The 21,076-nt window shown below is 55.4% G+C and overlaps 1 protein-coding gene across 5 annotated transcripts; it reads right to left on the bottom strand.

Moving 5' to 3' along the window:
- Positions 1-6,349: 6,349 nt before the first annotated feature.
- AK1 (adenylate kinase 1) lies at positions 6,350-15,972 on the bottom strand. Of its 5 annotated transcripts, none has more exons than XM_059890997.1 (7): positions 15,757-15,972; positions 12,685-12,723; positions 11,111-11,146; positions 10,765-10,928; positions 9,834-9,950; positions 6,838-7,029; positions 6,350-6,588 (listed from the first exon to the last, which is right to left on the bottom strand). In XM_059890997.1, exons 2-7 carry the CDS (start codon positions 12,689-12,691, stop codon positions 6,520-6,522), a joined length of 585 nt encoding a protein of 194 aa, XP_059746980.1. In that variant the 5' UTR covers positions 12,692-12,723; positions 15,757-15,972; the 3' UTR covers positions 6,350-6,519.
- Positions 15,973-21,076: the final 5,104 nt, after the last annotated feature.

The following is a 21,076-nucleotide window of genomic DNA, read 5'->3' on the forward strand; positions in this document are numbered from 1 at the left end:
AGTGCCACCTCCCGGCCACTTTAACGGGCTGAGACTGTTGCATCTCCATTTTACAGTGGAGGAAACTGAGGCTCAAGTGCGCAGGACAACAGGGCTGAGGAGGAGGGGCAGAGGCTAATTCTAATCTGGGCCTGTCCTTCCTCCCTTGACTTCCAGAACATTCCATCCTGGTTTTCCTCCCACCTCCCTGGTTGCCTTATCTGCCTCTTCTCTGGTACCTCCCCATCCTTCCTTACTTGGACCCTGGGTCTCTTCCCTTCTCTGTTTATTCTCACTCTCAAGTCCGATTTTCTCAAGTCTTTGCGACCATGATGTCATGTCCCAGAACAAACCCAGGGACTCAGACTCCAATAATTAAAACGAACATTTTGTGAACCTATATATATATATATATATATATCCTTAGGATGAGCATTCACCCTGTTCCATTTTCTTTCAAATACTGATCACTAGACACCCTATTGATATCATTGCCCACTGTGGGTCTTGGGCATAGAATATAATGCCCTAGATGCTCGCCACTCAAAATGTAGTCTTAGCGTCTCCTGGGAGCTTCTCTCAGGCTCTGCCCCAGACCTGCTGAATCAGAAGCTGCGTTTAATTGATATCCTCAGGACATTCACGTGCACATTCCAGTTTGGGAAGGACTGTTCTGGGTGCCCTCATCCAGATAGCTTTAAAGACCATCCATACATTGGCAGCTCCCAGCTTTGTGTCTCCAGCCAGAACTCTTCCCTCAGGCTCCAGGCCCCTGATAAGCGCCTCAGACTTCATGAGTCCAAAACTGGGCTCTATTCATTCTCTGCCAACTATTCCTGCCTTCGTCTCCCCGTCTCAGACCATGACAGCTCCCTCCTCTCATTGCTCAAGACTTAAGGATGACCTTGACTCTGCTACATCATTCATCCAACCTATAAGCACATCCTTCGGCTCCTCCTCCCCAGATAAATTTCCATTGTCTGTGGGGCTCCCACCACACCACAGCTACCGCCCTGGCCACCACAAGCACCTCATGGAATATAACAGTCACTGGCCCTCCTTACTCCCACCCGTGCTCCCAGCCCACTCTGCACACTGTAAAGAGAATCTGTTAAAACAAAGTCAGGTTCCATCCCTGCTCCGCTCAGTGCCCTCTGCAGATAACCATCTCGCTCAGTGTGAAAGGCAGAGCCCCTCAAATGGCCCCTGAGGCTCCCCTGCCCCTCTCTGACTTCTGCTCTTCCCCCATTCACTCAATCCACCCCAGCTGGCCTCCTCGCTGTTCCTGGAATGCACCAAGCACGTGCCCACCTCAGGGCCTTTGCACCTGCCATGCTCTGTCCCTGAAACTCTGTCCCCCTAGATAACCACTGGGCTTGCTCCTCATGCTTTAAGTTGCTGATCAAATGTCACATGGTCAATGAAGGCTTCCCATCGCATTTTTGAAAATAGTTTTATTTATTTATTTGCTTTTGGTTGTGCTGGGTCTTCGTTGCTGCATCCAGTTGCGGAGAGAGAGGGCTACACTCTAGCTGCGGTGTGTGGGCTTCTCATTGCAGTGGTTTCTCTTATCGTGGAGCACGGGCTCTAGGGCTTGTCCCATTACACTTTAAGCAGCCCTCTCTCTCCCCACACCAGCAATTGGCCCCCTGGGTACATATCAACCTCTGACAATATTGTGTGTGTGCTAAGTTGCTTCAGTTGTGTCCAATTCTTTGCAGCCCTGCGGACTGTAGCCTGACAGGCTCCTCTGTCCATAGGATTCTCCAGACAGGAATACTGGAGTGGGTTTCCATGCCCTCCTCCAAGGGATCAAACCCACATCTCTTATGTCTCCCGCATTGGCCGGCGGGTTCTGTACCACTAGTGCCACCTGGGAAACCCTCTGACATATCATATACTGTTTATTTGGTCTGTTTCCCTCTTTAGAACAAGAGTTTCATAAGGGTAAGGGCCTAAGCTTTGCTGCTAAATCCCCATCGCTTAGAATAGCGCCTAGCCCATGACAGGTGTTCATTAAGTGTTCGTGTAATAAATGAACAAACTTAACCCCCGGGCTACACAACCTGGGGTCTCATGGGGTGTGATTCTGGGTTTCCAGGGTGTGTGTGTTGGGGGCATTCTGAACCCGGGGATGGGGGGTTCTCTGAAGAGGGCAAATGACTCCCAAGGGTAGAGGGAGGTGACCAGGTTCAGAGGTCCTGCCAGACTCTATTCTAAAATAGTGGAATCTATATCTCCCTCTCTTTCCCCGGGAAATGGTCCTGGTACATGCTGCCTCCTGGGTGATGCTGACCTTCTTGATAAAACCTGACCAGGCCCAAGGTCTAGATGACCATGCCCGTGACGACAATCTAAGAGGCAGAAGGATTCTACTGGGCTGGGATTCTAGCACCTCTGTGTTGTAGGGACTCCAAGTTCATAGAAAGGGAAACTGAGGTCCAAGAAGAGATGAGACTCTCCAACACCCCATGAACCATGGTGGGCAACAGAGGCGGGAGACCCTTCACCACAACCCCCAGAAGGGGCAGAAGCTATAGAGCAAGGTGAGGGTGCCCCTGCCCTGCTGTGTGATCTGGGGCAAGTCGCACAACCTCTCTGGGTCTGCTTGCCAAAGAGGAAGCCCTGTGTTGGCCAGCTGCGCATGTCCAGTGGGTCTCTGCACCCCCCTCTGAAGCCCCCCCACCGTGGAGCCGCCAGGCCTTCCTGTTTACTCGAGGCCCCTCTCTCGGCTGGGAGGCGACAGCCTTGGCCTCCTCCGCTCCCTGCTTCCTTCCTCTCCCACTTCAGTGCCTCCGGCCAGGCCCTCAGGGCCCCCGAGGCCAAGACTTAGGGGCGCAGTCCACAGGGGCGGGGGCATCTGAGGATACCTCCCTACCTGAGAGCGCTTCCTCTCTGAGACCCTGAGGTTACAGAGAGGCTGCATGGTTAAAATGTTCCTGCATCTTGGGAGGGTCCCCAGAGACCTGAAGAGTGACCGTTTCTACAGTCTCAGATTGGCCATCACGCTGCCCTCTCAGCCCGCCACTAGGCGCTGAGCACACACTGACTCTAGAGATGCCCCCTCTTCCCACGCCTTCCCTGGGCTCCCACCTCCACAGGGCAGCTCCTCTCTGAGCTCCCCAAAGTAGGGGGCTGTAGACCAGCAGCTGGGGCCTCCTGCCCAAAGCAGACCTGCTGAAGCAGAGTCAGCTTTTCTAAGACCCCAGGGAGATGCGTGTGCAGGTTACAACTGGAAGCGCTGCAGGACTCACTGTCCTTCCTGGTTTAAAAACTCTTCCTGGGACTTCCCCCAGCGAGCCAGTGGTTAAGACTCCATGCTCTCAAAGCAGGGAGCACGGGTTCAATCCCTGGTTGAGGAACTAACATCCCACATGCTTCGCAGTGTGGCCAACAAACAAACAAACCTTCGTGAGTTTAGTCTATTAGGTATTCCTGCCCCAAAGACTTCTCTTAAATCTACGAAGCCTCTACAGCTAACTTCCAGTTTACAAGAAGTTCAAGGGGTGGGGTAGCGGGTGAAACACCACCACGAGAAAGTGACAGAAGAATATGGAAAAAGGAATTTTCTGTAGGACAACCAGTCCCTTCACAGTCAGCGTCAGAGAGCAGGAAGGCCTTCGAGGTTAAAAGAGGTTTCATGGAATCACAACCAAATGCGGTGTGTGGTCCTGGGTTGCATCCTGGTTTGACCACAGACATGTTTTGGGGACCATTGGGGAAAAGTGCATGTAGTCTGATTATTATCTATCACAGTGTTACTATTAACCCAGTGTTCTTGGACTGATGAGTTGTGGTTATATAGGAAAGGGTCCTTATTGTAAAGTCATACTGAAGTCAGACTTTAGGGGTGAAATGTTTTCATATCTGTAATTTACTTAAAAGTGGTTTGGCAAAAGTAAAACAATGAGGTATGGAAAAATAGCACCAATTACTAAATGTTGGTGATGGATGTATGGAGGTTCATCACATTATTTCCTCCAGTTTTCAGTTTGCTTGAAAATGTTCATTAAAAAGTTAAGCTCTGGGACTTCCCTGGTGGTCCAGTGGTTAAGAACCCGCCTTATAACGCAAGGGACACGGGTTCAGTCCCCGGTCAGAGAACTAAGGTCCCACATGCTGCAACGGAGATCCTGCGTGCCACATCTAAGACCCAACACAGCAAATACATAACTATTAAAATATATTAATTAAATAGAATATATATGAATCAAATTATGTACTTCTGTCCCTCTAAGGTTTCAGCCCTCCCCACACTCAATGGGCCGTCTCCACCTCTGAGGCTCTGCAGAGCTGTCCCCTCTGCCCTTCCTAATGAAACATACTCCTGGTTTCCTTCAAGGCCCCACTCCAGAGCTCCAGCTCAAGGAAACTCCCGCCACCCGGGCCCCCTCTGGCCTGGGTGGAGTAGCTCGGGTGGAATTTTGTGATTATGGCCGCCCTTGTTCCTAGAGCCACTGCACATGGACCAGGGGGTTTGTGACCCCGTCTTCCGAGCATAGCAGTTGCTCTGGAAAGTAGAATGAACAAACGTGAACGAAGGAAACCCTCACAGGGAGGTTTGTGGTGGCAAGGATGGGTGGAGCTGTTAAAAAGTTTGTGGTTTTTTTTTCAAATTCTCAAGGGTTTTTTGTTTTGTTTTTTATTAATAAAGTGATTCCATGGTGAATAGTTGGGGTCAGCTTAGGTTTTCATAAACTAAAGACATATCTGAATTAATGAAGCTGTACTTAAAAAATAAAGGTAACGAAGATGATTTTGTCAGGTAGATTCCTCTTAGCTTTGTATCATTTGGGGCGTGTTTTTCCACTTACCCTCACACTGATCATGACAACCTCAACAGAGGAGGTGCGTGCACGCCTGTGTGTGTTTTATCCCAGTTTGACAGATGCTCAGACAGTAAAGAATCTGCCTGCAATGGAGACCTGGGTTCAATCCCTGAGTCAGGAAGATCCCCTGGAGAAGGGAATGACAACCCATTCCAGTATTCTTGCCTGCAGAATTCCATGGACAGAGAAGTCTGGCAGGCTACAGTCCATGGTGTCTCAGAGAGTCGGACCTGACTGAATGACTACACTTTCACTTTCCTTTTGACAGATGCAACAAGGAGACCCCGAGGTTAGAGGTCACAGAACGAGTAGGGAGTCCTTTGCGTGCCCTGGTTGGCATGGCTCACAGACTAACCAGCCGCAGAAGACCAATCTGCACCCCACCCAGGGCCTCATGGTGCAGGCCTTCTAGAACCTATCTCTCCTATACTATTATGTACCGATTTCATGTTCTTTCAATAGACTCACTTTTTATAACTTAAATATGTTTATTTTAAAGGAAAGTTTAAATAATGACTGTAAATGGAAAACCAGCCACACGTGCCATAAATAGAAGGGGACACACACGCGGGTGACCCTCACCCCACCCAGGATTCCGTCCCAGCTGGGGGTGCCCTGCTGGAGATTGTCTTGGCTTTAAAAGGAGCCAGCTGGGCTTGGGACAGGTGTTAGGGACAAGTGAGCACCAAGGGAGACGCTCTCCGTGATGAGGTCAAGGCGTGAAAGAGAACAGAAGAGGGAAGATAGTTCTCCCGGGGGATACTCGGGGATTCTGAGGCATTCCCAAAGCATCCTGCCAAGGCTGCTCTGGTCTGTGGTTCCACAGGCTGTGGTACTGACCACTCACACCCCTGGCTCGGTGTGTTCTTGTCCTAACCTTGGTTGGGGGGTAGAGGGAGGAGCACTGAGCCTAATTCAGATTTGGAAACGGGCTCGGGGAGGGAATGTTGTGACCTGTCCAGGGCTGCATGGTGGGACATCCTGCAGGTCTCACCTCCAGGGAGGCACCCTTGACCATGACCCCCCTTCATTCCCAGTGCTCTGTCCAGACCCTCAGAGTATCTCGCGCCAAGAAGGCCAATTCACTGCCCACCCAGCCAGCTGATGTGTTCTGCCCTCCCTGCCCGGGGAGCCCCTACCCCTACCCCCAGCCCATGACCATGCTGCCTGCTCCAGCCCTGTCCCCCGTGACGGTTTGGAACAGAAAACATGCTCAGAGCTAAGGGGCTCAGGACCAAGGTCACACAGCAAGGATACAGGGGAAGCCAGGCCAGGGCCCAGCTCTGCCTGACCATGAGCCCCTGAGAACCAGGACCCCACCTCCATCACCCAGCGTCCCCCGGCTTGGCACAGCCCATGCCCAGCACACCCCTGTGTGAGGGGGATTTTCCACTGGAGCAAGGAGAGGGGCGCCAGCTGAAGTGGGTTGAGAGGGGCCCCGACAAGGAACCAGAGGGGGAGGGGCTGGGGACTCAAGGCTGGGGCGTCCACGCCCTGTGAATCAACCCTGATGGAAGCAAAGAAAAAGGAATAAAACTGAATGTCCTTGGAAACTCCTTTAGTGCTCGGCTGTCCATGAAAACAGGATAAAGTGGCTTCCTCTGCCTGTGCTCAGCCGGGCAGGGTGGAGGCGCTGAGCTCAGGCCAGGAAGGCCTCGAGTCAGGACGAGGGTGGGGCGGGGCTCTCGCTGGGGAGGGGGCTCCAGCTTGGCTACTTGAGGGCGTCCAGGTGGGTGCAGACCTGGGAGAAGACATTGTCCACAGAGCCTTCAGCGTTGACCTGTAGGGAGACGGGCCATGAGGGCAGGAGGCCTACGGGGCTTGGTGAGGGGGCTGGGTGGACCCCACAAGGCAGGGGGCTGACCCCCCTGAGAGGCCAAGCCAGGCTCCCCAAGCCCAGCCACAGTGGACAGCAGCCTCTTGTCCAACCAGTGAGGGAAACCAAGGCCCAGTCAGGAGGGCTGTCCCAAGGTGACAGCAATTGGAGGCCACGCCAGGCAAAGACCCAGGTTTTCTCTCAGACCCGCACCTTGCGAACAATGCCGCGTTTCTCGTAGAAGGCGATGACGGGCTCTGTGGCCTTGTAGTAGGTTTCCAGACGCTTCTTGATGGTCTCTTCGTTGTCGTCCACACGTCCGCTGGTCTCTCCGCGCTTCAGGAGCCGCTTGGTCATGGTCTCAGGGCCGGCGTCCACATACAGCAGTAGTGTGGGCTGTGCGATCTGCGGGCAGGGTGCTGTTTACAGGTCCATTCCTGCCCCCTGGGGCCACCTTCTCCTCCACTTTCCACTTCTGAGGCCCACCTGAAACCCACCCATTCCTTCCAGCCCTTCCCCAAGGCAGCCTGCGGAAGCTTGCTCAAACCGATCTGCCCTGCCTCTCCCCTGCTCACACTTCTTCCATGGCTCCCCAGTGCCCTCAGGAGAAAGTCCTAACTGCTCACCTGACCTGCCCTCCTCATCTCATGCTCCTCATGCCTTTGCTGTCCTGGCTTTGGCCACATGACTAGCTGTGGTCGGGCTCTCATCCCCTCCTCGCCAGGTCTCTGCTCGTTCTGGGAACCTCAGTCAGAAACCCTTTCCCTCAACACCAAGGGCTCGCCTTCCGATTTGAGCTAAAATCTCATTCCTCTAGGGCAGTCTTCTCAGATGCTCCCTCCCCCACCCCAACTACGACCCCAGCTCTCTGGGATGCTCTCCCTGGTGGCTCAGACAGTAAAGAATCTGCCTGCAATGCAGGAGACTCGGGTTCGATCCCTGGGTAGGGAAGATCCCCTGGAAAAGGAAATGGCAACTCACTCCAGTATTCTTGCCTGGAGAATCCCATGGACAGAGGAGCTTGGCGAGCTATATAGTCCATGGGGTCTCAAAGAGTTGGACAAGACTGAGCGACTAACACGCTCTTTCACTTTCTTGCAATCAGTCCCCGTTACTTCTGCCTTGAGCTTGTCTCAGGAGTGTGTGCGTGAGTGCTCAGTTGCTTCAGACTCTGCAATCACATGGACTGTAGCCTACCAGGCTCCTCTGTCCATGGGATGATCCCAGGAAGAATACTGGAGTGGGTTGGGTTGTCATTGCCTCCTTCAAGGGATCTTCCCAACCCAGGGATGGAACCCTCATCTCTTGCAGCTCCTGCATTGGCAGGCAGAGCCATGGAGCTACCTGGGAAGGCTTGCCTCTGGTTATTTACTTAACATCCCTCTCCCGGGCAGGCCTGGAGCCCCTGAGGGCAGGTAGATGCATCTTATATCTGCAGGGCTGACCGAACCTGACAAAGGAACAAGGGCTGAGTGAAGGGGCGAGGGGCTGCTTAGCTCTGGGGGTTCTCAACAAGGTCACTGTCATTGGAACAAGCATTTCATCTGCGGAGGTTTGGAAGGACCAGGTCGACCAGTCCTCCTCCAGTGAGGCCCAGGCGCCCCCTGGTGGCCAGAGGCTGGAGGACACAGTGGAGCTGGGCCCTGTGCCAAGTCCAGCGCCCACAATATCACCCACAACAGCCCCAGAAAGGATGGGGTCTTTCATTGACCACATTTTCTAGACATGATTGTCACGGCCTGAAGTGACATCACAAAGCTGGTACATCGGGACATGCTCAGGGCTGCCTGGCATCGGACTTCAGGATCCATGGCCTCCTAGCTCGAAGGAAGCCCAGCCAATCCCCATCTCACAGATAGGGAAACTGAGTCCCAGGCCAGGATAGACACTTTCTTGAGCTCCTTCAGCCTCTTAGAGGTCGAGAAATACAGTGTTGGGACACTCCTGGTGGTCCAATGGCTAAGACTCCTTACTCCTGATGCAGGGGGCTCAGGTTTGATCCCCGATCAGGGAACTAGAACCCATAAGCTGCAAATAAAAGCCCAAATGCTGCAGTTAAAGATCCCGTGTGTTGCAACTAAGACCTAGAGCAGCCAAAAAAAATTTTTTTAAGAAATATGGTATATTCCTACTGGGTGAGGCTCAAAGCTGTGGAAGCCCAAAGATGGCCCAGTCTCACAGAGATGGGCACTGGAGATGGAAGTCTGTCCTACCCCAGCCCCCTAAGATGTCAGGTCCTCCCCATATATGGCCCTGCTGCTGACAACCGCCCCTGAGTCCCCATCCACCCTTGCTGACCTCGCCCTCCTCCTGAGAACTCGCAGTTTCCTCTGTTTCCCCATATGGCCTGTGACGTCAGAGATACTGGCATACATCAGAGGCGTGTGTATGTGTGTACATCTGTGTGTGTGTACATGTGTACAATCTCTGTGTATACCTGAGTACATCTGTGTGTATTTGTACGTGTGTACACACGCCTCTGCCTTGTGCTCATGTGTCTGTCGGTACTTGTGTGTACATGAACCTGTGCTTGTATGTACCTGTGGTCACCTACCTGTACATGTGTGTGTTTGGGTGAGGTGTTCCCACCCTGGAGAAGATCCTCCTGGAGGGCACTCATGCCAGGCAGCCCAGAGCCCTCCTCTTCAAGGCTGTCTCTGTCCAGCCAGACTTCCTGTGGTGCCTGGAAGGGGACTAGACTCCCCCCATGGCATTCAAGACCTCAGCCAGGCCTGCACCTCCCTCCCCACGGTACTCCGAGTTGCCCTGCTCCACAGACTCTGTTCTCCCCACACCCCCTGACCTTCCATGCTGCTTCCTGCCCCTCTGACTGTGTGTTCACGGGGTGCCAAGCCCCACTTTTGAAGGTGCATTCTCTCTAACCCCCATGCTACTTTTCAAGGATACTGTCTGTCCCCATTTTGCAGTTGGAGACACGGAGGTTCACAGGCAGAATGATTGGCCCAAGGCCTCAAACAGCTGAATGGGAACCCTTGGCCAGGTTTGTGAACTCCCCAGCCTGCTGCCTCCTCTTCTACTCATTTTCCTCTAGACTTCAGAAAGGCCTCCAAAGAGTCATCCTGGGCTTCCTCCTTGCCCACCCTGCCACCCTCCGATGGTCAGTCTATCTCTCCCTCGTCTCAAAACTGCCCATCACGGCAGCTCCTGCCTGCCCGCTCTGTGTCACAGCACCCCCAGGTTGCACTTACCCTCCGCTCAAACTCCTCCCCCTGCTGCACCTCCCGGGGGTAGCCGTCGATCAGAAAGCCTTTGGAAGTATCTACCTTGGCCACCATGGCGTCTCGGAGCATGTCCAGCACTGTCTCCTGGGGGTGCAGCAAAAGAAGAGGGGGTCATGAGCCCCTCTTCTCCAGGCTCCGCTCGAGCCTCTGCACAAGCCAGCCCACAGTTAGAAATGCTCTCTGCCCTAACACAGATTTCCCAAACAAGCTGCCCTCTCCAGGAAGCCTTCTCTGAATTGCGAATACTTAACTGATTGATCAGGCCATTCATTCATTCATCCATTCATTTCTTCATTCACTCAATAATATGATTGGGCCCCTCCTTCCAGCCTCCTGTCTGAGCCCTGAGGACACAGCTCTGAACAAAGTAGACCTTCCCTGTCCTCAGCACACTCACAGTCTGCTGAGGGGACAGACCAATACACAGTTCATTTATAGTTTCCAAGAATGACATGGGCTATATACTGGCAAAGAAGCAGGGGCGGGAGTCTAAAGTGGGGGGTGGGAGTCTAAAGTGGGGGGCGGGTCTTGGCCCAAATCTGAGGGAGTCAGCAAAGTCTGAAAGCTGAGGAAGAAGGAACATTCCAGGCAGGAAGGAGTGTGATGAATGTGAGGGGATAGAAAGGCCAGGGTGCAAGGAGGGTGGAGAGCTGGGGCCGGGGGTAAAGACTAGGGGGTGTGGGGAGGGGCGCTGAAGGGGGTCGGCAGGCAGGTCCTGGAGGCTCTTGGGAGCTTCTGGAAGGAATTTTATGCCAACGGCAATGAGGACTCTCGGGAGGGTTCAGGGCCAGGGAAGGTCATGGTCAGCCCTGCCGGTGTGTCATGGGCTTTGCTGGCTGGCGTCCACGCAGGGCCACCACCACCCCCGCCAACCCTCACCCCGCCAGGGCCCACTCACCAGTGGCACCAGCTGCCCCTTCTCCATGATTTCTGACAGCATCTTGCCCCTAGCCGAGCCCGAGCTGACCTCGGCCCGCAGGAGGTCTCCGGTGGAGAGGTGGGTGTAGCCGTACTTCTGCACAATCTTCTCACACTGGGTGCCCTTCCCCGAGCCGGGCCCGCCTGCAAGCGCCCACCCATTCAGAAGCCCCAAGAAACGGGACCCCTGCAGGGACGGGGTGTCTGCCCGGGCCACCCAGAGAGGTGGGGGCAGAGCCCAGGGTGCCCCCCAGGCCCAGACTCCCACCGGGAGGCCTTTGAAGCCGCGCCCTTCTCACTGCCTCACCCGCCTGCCTTGGACTCACCCACCACAAAGATGATCTTGGTTTTCTTCAGCTTCTCTGTGGGAGAGAAGAGGGGAGCGGAGCTTGGTGAGTCACTGGACAAGGAGCCAGAGGCACCTCTGAGGTCCCAGGCCTGTGCTGAGCCCCAGGCAGAGGGACGGACACCGCTCATGTTCACGTCAGGGAGGCAAATGAGTCAGCCCAGAGCGAGGGATACGGGGCGAGGGAAACGCAGAGACCGGGACAGGCCGGGGAGGTGAGGCTGATCCAGGCGGAGAGACCCGCAGGGACCAAGGCCTGGAAGTCACGGGCTCCGCACAGGCCGTGAGGGTGACGCTCAGGGGCTCAGACGCCCACCCTCACGGCCCCTCCCTGTGGGCAGCTGGACCAAGGCGCTGGGTCACCTCTGGCTCTAGAGTCTTCCATGATGCGGGGGTCTGTCCCCGAGCAGCAGGCCCCCATGGTCCCGGTCTGCTGTGTCCCCCAGCCTTCCCCCCTCAGGCTCTGGGCCTGCCCATCGCCTGCCTCCCCTAGGCAGTACCAGTGTGGAGTTGGCAACCACAACATATGTTGCCCTGGAGACGGTTGCTGGGGAAGAGGGCTGCGGTGGGCACATGGAACCCTTGCTTAGAGAGGGCGGGAGGGAGCTTGCGTTTCAACCTCTGCCTCAGAACTCCACCAGACCGCAGCCCCACCATACAGAAGGGACTGAGGCCTGGAGGCAGGCGCCTGCTGGGACTGGGCGGGGGGCGGGGGGGGCCTCTTTCCAAGCTGCCCGGGCTTCTCCGTTTCTCAGGGAAGTAGGAGCTCTGTGTGCCAATGGGGAGGTGAGCTTGGCAAGCTCCCAGGGGTCTTGAGGAGCTGCTAGAATGACTTCCATGGGCTTCCATCGTCTGTGGCCGTGTGAAAGGGTACAAGCCTGGGAGTGGCGGTGGGGGGGCGGTGTGCCCACACAGCCCAGCGGCACCTATGTTCAGAGCCCTGGGGGTAGAAGGATGACTGCCAGCTTCAGGCGCCAGCAGCAGCCAGGCCCACTGGGCTCCTTTAAGAGCCGCCTGGGCCAGGACCCAGTGCTAGGGATGGGATGGGTGGTGTCGCCAGGAGGCGGGCCAGCCGGGCGCTCTGCCCACGTCTCCCTGCAGGACCCAGCCCGCAGGAGCCAGGAGAGCCCAAGACACCCTGAAGACTCAACTCCACCGGTCCGGGAGAGGGGCAGGAGCGTGTCCTTGTTTGCCTTGGCATTTGCACACTTGGGGCCTCTCCGCAGGGCAGGCCTTCCCTCACTAGCGCTGTGCCCCCCCTCCAGAAAGAGCCAGAGATTCAGCTCTATAAATACCAGTGTAGGAGGTGAGCTATGGGGCCCTGAGAAGCCTCAAGGAAGCCTCATTCCTTCTAAAATTAATCTTGGAGCTGGTACATCAAGCGAGAGGCCCAAGAGGCCTGAGAAAGATGCTGGAGGCCCCCAGACAGGTCCTTCTGGCAGCTCCAGAGCTACCTCCAAACCGTCCCTGCATGTCTCCCCAAAGCACACCCCTTTAACAGATGGGCACACTGAGGCCCAGGCTGTGAGTGGGCAAGGAGAGGCGCTTCCATACCTTCCATCCTGCTGTGATCCGGGCAGCCGAGTCAGCGCTCTGCAAGACAAGGGCACAGGCAGCCAAGTGAGGGGGATTTCTTGGACATCCAGCCTCTGACCCCGGCAGCCTCCCAAGGTGGGGGCCAGGCCCTGGCCTGGTCTTCTGGGGATGGAGGGGCCGCTGGGGGCAGGGGAGGCCTGGGAGGCTGGGAGATATTACCGAAGTCACCTTTCCTTGGGGTGCCTCCACTGCCTCACCTGTCTCACGCAGGGCAGGCAGCAGCCCCTTCCGCCCACCCAACAGTGAGGGTGACAGCCAGAGGCGTAAACAGCGGCTCCTGCAACTGCTGAACTGTTTCCCTCCCAAGTCCCGGAAAACAGGCCCTGGGTTTGCGTCTGCCCAACACCTTGACAACGCTCCCCAGAGCAGGATGAAAGCCCGGGAGGTGGGAAGGTGTCCTCATCTAGGAGGGGTTTGGACCAGGATGCTCAAAGGGACACAGAGGCCCGAGGGGAGAGAGCTGCGGGTCTGTACTTGGTCCACACCTGCACAGTTCTCAACTGAGCGAGTTCCCCGGCTCCCGCCCCTGTAATGTTGCACCCAATACCTGAATGCCCTTCCCCAAGAAGCTATTGTTGAGGACTCAGTTCAGGTCCCACCTCCTTCAGGAAGCCTTTCTGGACTCTGCCTCCGCTCCCACACTGGCAGGTGACCGGCCTCCAGCATCGCACACACCACGCTATACTGGGCCTCTCTGCTGTACTGCAGCAGAGTTGGGTGGAAGGCCTGCCTTCCACCCCGACATGGCCCCTGCCCCCTCCCTGCCTGAGGACCTTGCACCCCATTTTCCCCTCAGCTTGTCAATCAAGCCCAGTGCCTCTTGGGACCACACCCCTCTGCAGCCACAGTTCAGAGGTCTCCCTCCCTCTCCCCTTCCCATCAGTCTCTCTGGAGTTGCCATGACACATCTTTGGCTCCCACTTCTTCACTCCTCACCCCCCAGCCCTCCCCAAGTCTCCCAGCAACCACCACAGACTTTTTTGCCTTAACCTTTGACCCCGAAGCCTGGGCCAGCATTCCTTCTGCCAGGGACCCCTGCCCGGTGCCCCTACTCTGCCCTCTCACTGTTGGCCTCAGGTGCCCTGGACCCTCATCTCTGCCCAGCCAGCCCAGGCCTCTCTCCCCAGCCTCCCAAAAACACAGCCCCTGGACAGGCCCAGAGACCCCCAGCCTCTAAACAGCCCTTACATCATCCGAAGCCACGTACTCTATCACCCAGCCAGAGGCCCCGGTCAGCATGAACGCCCTTCTCCCCACCCACCTCCACCCCACACAAGCACGTCCCAGCCCTCTCGCTCCAGAACTTCCCTCCAGTCTGTGTCCTCACAGCCACTTCCTTGTTCCAAGCAGGGAAACTGGCCACTGCCCGGCCTCCCGTGGGCCTCCCCACCTCCACACCCCACCAGGCAACCTGCAGGATTTTCTCTGACAAGCATCAAACCACATCCTTGCCTGCTTGAAAGACTTCCACCTGAGGCCCCCTCCGTCCCCCAAATAAACCATAACGTAGCTGACCGAGCCCAGCAATCTGGCCCCCTTGGGAACTCTCCCCTGGGGGCCACTGCTTGAGCTGCTTGAAGCTCCCTCACTCACCACGATCGTGTCCCACCTGCAGGTCCCAGCTAATGTTCCACCCAACACCTGAATGCCCTCCCCCAAGGAGCTATTGTTGAGGACTCAGTTCAGGTCCCACCTCCTTCAGGAAGCCTTCCTGGACTCTGCCCTCCACTCGCACACTGGCAGGTGACCGGCCTCCAGCATCGCACACACCACGCTGTACTGGGCCTCTCTGCTGTACTGCAGGCCTGTGTCCCACGCCTCCGGGCCTGGCCCTGGCTGAGCATGGGGCTGGGGCCTCACTCCATCCTCACAGCCGTCTTGGGAGGGAAGTGAGGCTTGGGGAGGAGGAGAGATCTGCTCCAGGGCCTGGCTGGGGTCACACTGGGGGCGATGTTCTCTGCTGCCCTGAGCCTGGCATCTGCTAGGTCCTTCAGCAGCTTTCTGACCGTCCTGCCCGCCATGGGGTATGAGCTATAGCCTCTTTCCTGCTGAGTGTGCTGAAGGAACGCTAAGAGCTGCCAGTGGCCCTCCGCTGCTGGTGGGGGAGGGAGAGGGTCCTCCCGGCCAGGGACAGCCTGTGGTGACGCCCTGAGGAGTGGCCTGGACCCCGACCCCACCCCGCCCCACCCCCTCCTGGTAACCTAAGCCCCTCTGCCCTGCTGGCACCTGCCGCTTCTTGGTCCAAAATAACTTGGGTTGTGAGGAGTCCTCACAGAGGCCAAGGGTCCAGGGCAGAGTTGGGTTACGGCCTCAGCACCCAGGCCTTATAAGGCCCCCAGGTCAGGACCACGGCAACTCCTCACATGACTGGGTGGCCTGCTGAGGGGCCCAGAAGGCCGAGGCCCAAAGGGACCGCGACTTCACCTCAATCACAAGGCAAGACTAGGGCAAGAGCCAGGCCTCCCAGCTCCTGACCAGAAGCAGCCTTCTCAGTGGTTGGCAACTGGCTAGGGTTCAAGTCCCAACTCTTATCACTCAGCTGTGTGACCTTGGGCAGCTGGGGTCCCCTCTCTGGGCGAGAGTCCCCAAGCCTAGTCCAGCTGCTGCTGGAGGGTCCCAGGTAGGTAGCTGAATGGCACTCAGGAAAGGCCCCACGGACTGGCTCAGGGGTCCCTCTGAGCCCCTGCCCTTTCAGGAGGCTGGGGCAGGGGGCCAAACATCCAGGGGGCTTCCTGTCCCCCCAGCACTCAAAATGACATGCCAGGATAGCTCCTCCCAACACCTAGGCTAACCCTTCCCAGGTCCTAGGGTAGGGAGCCCAGTCACAGCTCTCCTCCCAGGTCCCCAGCTGAGACGGGCCAAGGGCAGGGACCTGGAGCCCCAGGAGTGCCAGCGGGACAAAGGGGTGACTGTCACGGAGGCCAGGAGGGACAGCAACACACACACACACACACCCATCTCCAGGACACACACAGTGTGGCACAGACATCTAGTGCAGAGCCTGGGGAATACCGCCAGGCAGATACTTACAGATCACAAGCTGGGATACGAACACAGCCTTACGAAGCCTGAGGAGACCCCGACACGCACAGACACACAATTCCCCCAGGTGCGTGTAGCTTCCCCACTCCCGGCAGGGGCGCCCCCCGCCCTAACACACGTGCACAAGCACACACACGGGCACACACTGACCTGGGGGAAGGGTGAGGGTGGGCACAGGGGCCAGTGCGTGCCCTCCCTGTCCTCGCCAGCCGCCGCAAAGGAGACTATTTATAAGGCTGTCAGCGGCGCGCGGCATGCCGGGAGCCAGCGCTCCGTGATGGCAGGGAGGGAGGGAGGGAGGGAGGGAGGGAGGGAGGCAGGGAGAACGGACGGGGAAGGGAGGGGGCGCTGGACCGGAGCGGAGCCCTGGTGGGAAGCCAGGCCATGCACCCCCAGGTGGCACTGTGCAGCTTCCCGAGGGGTTTTCATTCCTCTGTTACTTCCACTGTACCTGCATCACTCCAGGGGGACCGGACCAGACTTCTTCTATGACTGCTGGGGAAGCTGACGCCCAGAGAGGAGAGGCTCTTTGCACAAAATCCCACAGCAAATCCATGGCAGAGAGAGAGGCCAGAACCGGGGTGGAGGGGACCAAGGTATGTGTTCTGGGGGCTTTGCTGTCCAGACAAGCCCCCAGCCCCTCCTCAGATCCTGCCCTGAAGTCTCTGGGCCAACAGCCACCCAGAATTCCTCCTCCTCTGTTGGAAGGGGCCTCAAGAGCTTCTCTGGGACTGTAACTCCCCAGAACTCTGAAGATCACCCACATATCCATCTCCCAGCCAGTGGCTGCGTGCGTGTGTGCATGCTCAATCATGTCCAACTCTTTCTAACCCCAGGGACTGTAGCCCGCCAGCCTCCTCTGTCCATGGGATTTTCCAGGTAAGAACACTGGAGTGGGCTGCCATTCCCCTCTCCAGGGGATCTTCCTGACCCAGGCATCAAACCTGCATCTCCTGCTTGGCAGGCAGATTCTTTACCATCTGAGCCAGTGGTAGTGTAGAAGATTATTTAAAAAACAAAAACAGCCCTGTCCCCATGCAGCTGCCAGGCAATTCCCAGTGAGGCCAGCTTGAGGATGTGGGACATTAAGAATGCTGTGGGCACAAATGGGGACTGATAGTTCTGATGCAAAGAACAGCTCCCATTAATGAGGCTCACTGGGCACCAAGTGCTGGGCAGAGCGCTGGACTCAGACCACGTCTGCAGTCCTTAAACACAAGGAAAATGAGGGTCACAGCTGTAAAAGAGCTTGCCTGGGGTTCCCAGGTAGAGAGCGAAGTATTTACCCAGAGTTTTTCATGAGACAGGGACACAGCAATAGTTGCTCAATGAAGTAGCAGAGCAGAGATGAGAGCCTAGGACCACGTAGCTTCAGAAGTCATGCACTTGACTGCTAGACCATATCACGACCTTGAAGGCAGCAGCCCCAGATGGTAGAGTGGGTTGAATCTGGAACTTGTCTTGCAGGCACTAAGGAGCCATGGAAGGTGTTTAAGCGAGAGGGTAAGACTCTCAGGAGAGTGAGGCCACCTTAGATGGGTGGCTTCTTTTTAGCAACAACAGCATCCTGGATACCAGGAGGCTTGGGTCTAATCCCAACACTGCCACCTGTGACATCAGACAAGGCTCTCACTCGTTGGGATTTTAGTTTCCCCGTCTGTGGGAGGGGTGAGTCGTGGGTCAGAGAGTCTGCCCTAGAAATTGTTTGAAAGGCCCTCTCAAAAGCTGTAGGTGGTTGTGTGCATGGGCGCAACCTTTGGGGAAAGCAAATTGATGTCAATCATCTGTGTGACTCTCTGCTCTTAGGAATCCCACGAGTGGGCACAGAAGGTGTACAGTGCAGACCAACTGATAGGAGGGGCAATGGTACAGACAGTCAGGGTGGGGAGCTGGCAACCGCCCTAGAGTCAGCGAAAGAAGGGAAGCTGGAGGTCTATGCAGCTAGGGGGCAAGAGGAAGAGGCTAAGGGCCCAACTGCATTGATCTTATCCCACCTGAGTGAAAATAATTCTAAACGTGTGTGTGTGGCATAAAATCTAGCCCTATAATTTTTTTCTCCATTTTAACATCTCTGCAATTGGTTTTGTTTAATATTTATTTATTAGGCTGTGCCGGGTCTTAGTTGTGGCACCTGGGGTCTTCTGTCTTTGCTCCTACACACAGGGTCTTTAGCTACTGCATGTGAACTCTGAATTGTGGCAAGAGAGATCTAGTTCCCTGGCCAGGGATCGACCCTGGATGCCCTGCATTGGAAGTGTGGAGTCAGCCACTGGACCACCAGGGAAGTCATTGAAATGTTTTGTCTTATAATTGAATCAATGGTATCTGTTTTTTCAACTTTTTTTCTTTAATATTTATTTGGCTTTGCTGGGTCTTATTTTCAGCCCATGGGATCTTTGCTCTTTGGCTGTGGCATGCAAACCCTTAGTTGCAACAGGTGGGATCTAGTTTCCCGACCAGGGATCAAACCCGGGCCCCCTGCACTGGGAGCGCGGAGCCTCAGACACGTAACCACCAGGGAAGTCCCTGAAATAGCTCTGTCTTATAATCAAATCAATGGCATCTTAAAGTTGATGAACTAAAGCAAAACAAAGAGAGCAAGGGTGGGCACGGGATCCCCTGAGTGAAGGCAGGACTTTACTTCTGCCTTAAAGGCTTCGAAACGCGTTTCTTAAATACAACAAGCGTCTATAGATGTACCTTGAGGACACTGCTATGCTATGCTAAGTCACTTCAGTCGTGTCTGACTCTGTGCGACCCCAGAGACGGCAGCCCACCAGGCTCCCCTGTCCCTGGGATTCTCCAGGCAAGAACACTGGAGTGGGTTGCCATTTCCTTCTCCAATGCATGAAAGTGAAAAGTGAAAGTGAAGTCGCTCAGTCATGTCCGACTCTTAGCGACCCCATGGATTACAGCCTAATAGGCTCCTCCGTCCATGGGATTTTCCAAGCAAGAGTACTGGAGTGGGGTGCCATTGCCTTCTCCATGAGGACATTAGGCTAAGTGAAATAAGCCAGTCACAAAAAGACAAATATTGTATGATTCTATTTATACAAAGGGTCTCAAGCAGTCAAATTCGTAGAAACAGAAAGAGTGATGGTTACCAGGGGCGGAGGGGAAGGGGAAATTCAGAGCAGTTGTTTGATAGGTTTAGAGTTTCAGATATGCAAGATGAAAAAGTTCTGGGGTCTGTTTCACAATGGAAAAAAACGCAATGTAAATATACTTACTACTACTAAACCGTGCACTTAAAAAAGGGTAAGTGGTAAATCATATGTGTTTTTTTTTTTTTTACCACAATAAAAAAATTTTTGAAATCTTACAGACTGAACAAAAAATATATTAGGCACCTGTTTTCATTATTTCCTTTGCATATGATCTATGGATTTTCCACCAGTGCTGAGATATTAAAGTTTCAGGATTTTTTTTTTCCCAGCTACAATCTAAAGAAAGAAAAAGAGAGAGAGAGAAGACAGGAGGAAGGGAGGGAAGCAGGAGGGAAGGAGAAAAAGGAAGGAAGGGAAGGAGGGAAATGAAAAAGGTACATGGAAGAAAAATCTGGAAGATTAGACTGTCACCAGGGAGCAGAACTGGGTGATCCCCTTGCTTTCTATCTTACAGTGTTTGTATGTTGTGTTAGTAGCTCAGTTGTATCCAACTCTGCAACATCATGCCTCATTGTCTGCCAGGCTCCTGTGTCCGTGGGTTTCTCCAGGCAACAGTACTGAAGTGGGTTGCCACTTCCTTCTCCAGAGTATCTTCCTGACCCAGAGATCAAACCTGGGCCTCCTGCACTGCAGGCAGATTCTTTACCATCTGAGACACCAGGGAAGCCCATCGTGCTTGTATAGGTCAAGTTATTTTAAAACATAAAAAAATACCTAAAATATAACCATACAGAATGAAACCAATTAAAAAAAAATTTGAAAATACTCTAGCTAAAAAAGAATTCCAGTGCGCCGGCATCAGGGGACACATCTGAGGCGGCCACTCTTTGAGGTGCACAGCTGGATCCACGCGTCCAGCACATGGGGCTGGGGTGTGGAGCTGCCCCGGGCGGGCCTGGCCAGACAGCAGAGCATCCGCAGGAAACAGCTGGAGTGGCTGCTTCAAGCAGTGCATGTGAGGTTGGCAGCGGGTGGGAGATGCCCCCTCCCCCAAGGAGGGGTACCCGTGTAAAAGGGTTCACGGGAGGGCCCTGAACCCCCAACTAGGAGGTGGACGTGGTCCTGACCATGGTGGGAAGCCAGTGAAGGTTTCAGAGCAAAGCTGGCCATGATGAGGTGGCTTCAGGAAGCTAAGTTTGGCCAAGAGTGGCCCTGTCTCGGCTGGGTCTATTCTGAGGAGGTAAGAGCACGGGGTGGTTGAGGATTGGACCCCAGGCCTCTTGCTCTCAACATCTTCCATCAAAGTCCTACTTGCTGATTCTGAACTGGGCTATCCCAGGGTCCACCCCCAGCAACCAACCCGTCTTGACTCCCTCCTGCTGGCGCCCCCTTTGTGCCACTGGTGGGGAGACAGGAGACCACAGCATCCTGGAAGAAATCCCGCCCCCCGCACCCCCTGAAACCTCTGCCTGGACCCCAATTCCCAGTAGCCTTTACGTGGGGCTGGAAGTGTGTCACGTCCCTGTATCCCCTTCCCGGGTGGATCCCTAGGCTCCCCCATGTAATGACTTTGCCGGGAGTCCCGCCCCTCGGATACACCCACCACCACCACCATTACTGTCTGGTCACCCTGGGCCCGGACCCCAGGCCTCCCAGCCACCTCCTCATCCTGCTGCTGTCTGAGCAAGGACGGCCTCTCCAAGCAGGAAGGATGGAGGCTTTGCCCCTCGGATTGGCCCTCGCGGCCTTCTGCCACCCTGTCCCTAGTGGTCTCATCTTCCACTGCTCCCTTCTTTGGCTGCCCCACTGCCTACCGAGCGGGGCTGTGGGTTCCCCCGCCAGGCTTCCATTTGGGCCCTTCTTCCCTCCTGACATCCCCTCCCTCATCAATTGCACCTCACACAGCACATGGCCCGTGGCTACCGACAGTGAACATATATGTGAACTGAGGCAAAGGGGGGGGCCATTCTCACCACCCGCCAGCTCTGTGGTCCCCATCCCGCTGGCGCAGTGCCCAGGAGAACTCTTTTCCATCCCCGGCAGGCTACCTGCCCTTGTCTCACAGTCACCCTTTGTTAGGCCTCCGCTCCCAAGGGCATCTTATCTGACTAAACAGGTTGTAATCTCCCAGAGTCACGGACCCCCTACCTCCTGCCAACCTGGAGTAAACAAGTCCTTTTGCTGAGAGGTTGGAGGGATTC

Source organism: Bos taurus, chromosome 11 (genome assembly GCF_002263795.3).
Source record: "Bos taurus isolate L1 Dominette 01449 registration number 42190680 breed Hereford chromosome 11, ARS-UCD2.0, whole genome shotgun sequence".
NCBI classification, from domain to species: domain Eukaryota; kingdom Metazoa; phylum Chordata; class Mammalia; order Artiodactyla; family Bovidae; genus Bos; species Bos taurus.

Bases quoted from the DNA above. Each gene is read 5' to 3' on its own strand.
- AK1 (XM_015473595.3), bottom strand. From the start codon at position 11,656: ATGTTGTGGTTGCCAACTCCACACTGGTACTGCCTAGGGGAGGCAGGC. The intron at 11,147-11,493 runs GTGACCCAGCGC...TCTCTCCCACAG, and splicing joins GGAAGACTCTAGAGCCAGAG to AGAAGCTGAAGAAAACCAAG. The intron at 7,030-9,833 runs GTAAGTGCAACC...CCCTGCCCGCAG, and splicing joins GGGAGGAGTTTGAGCGGAGG to ATCGCACAGCCCACACTACT.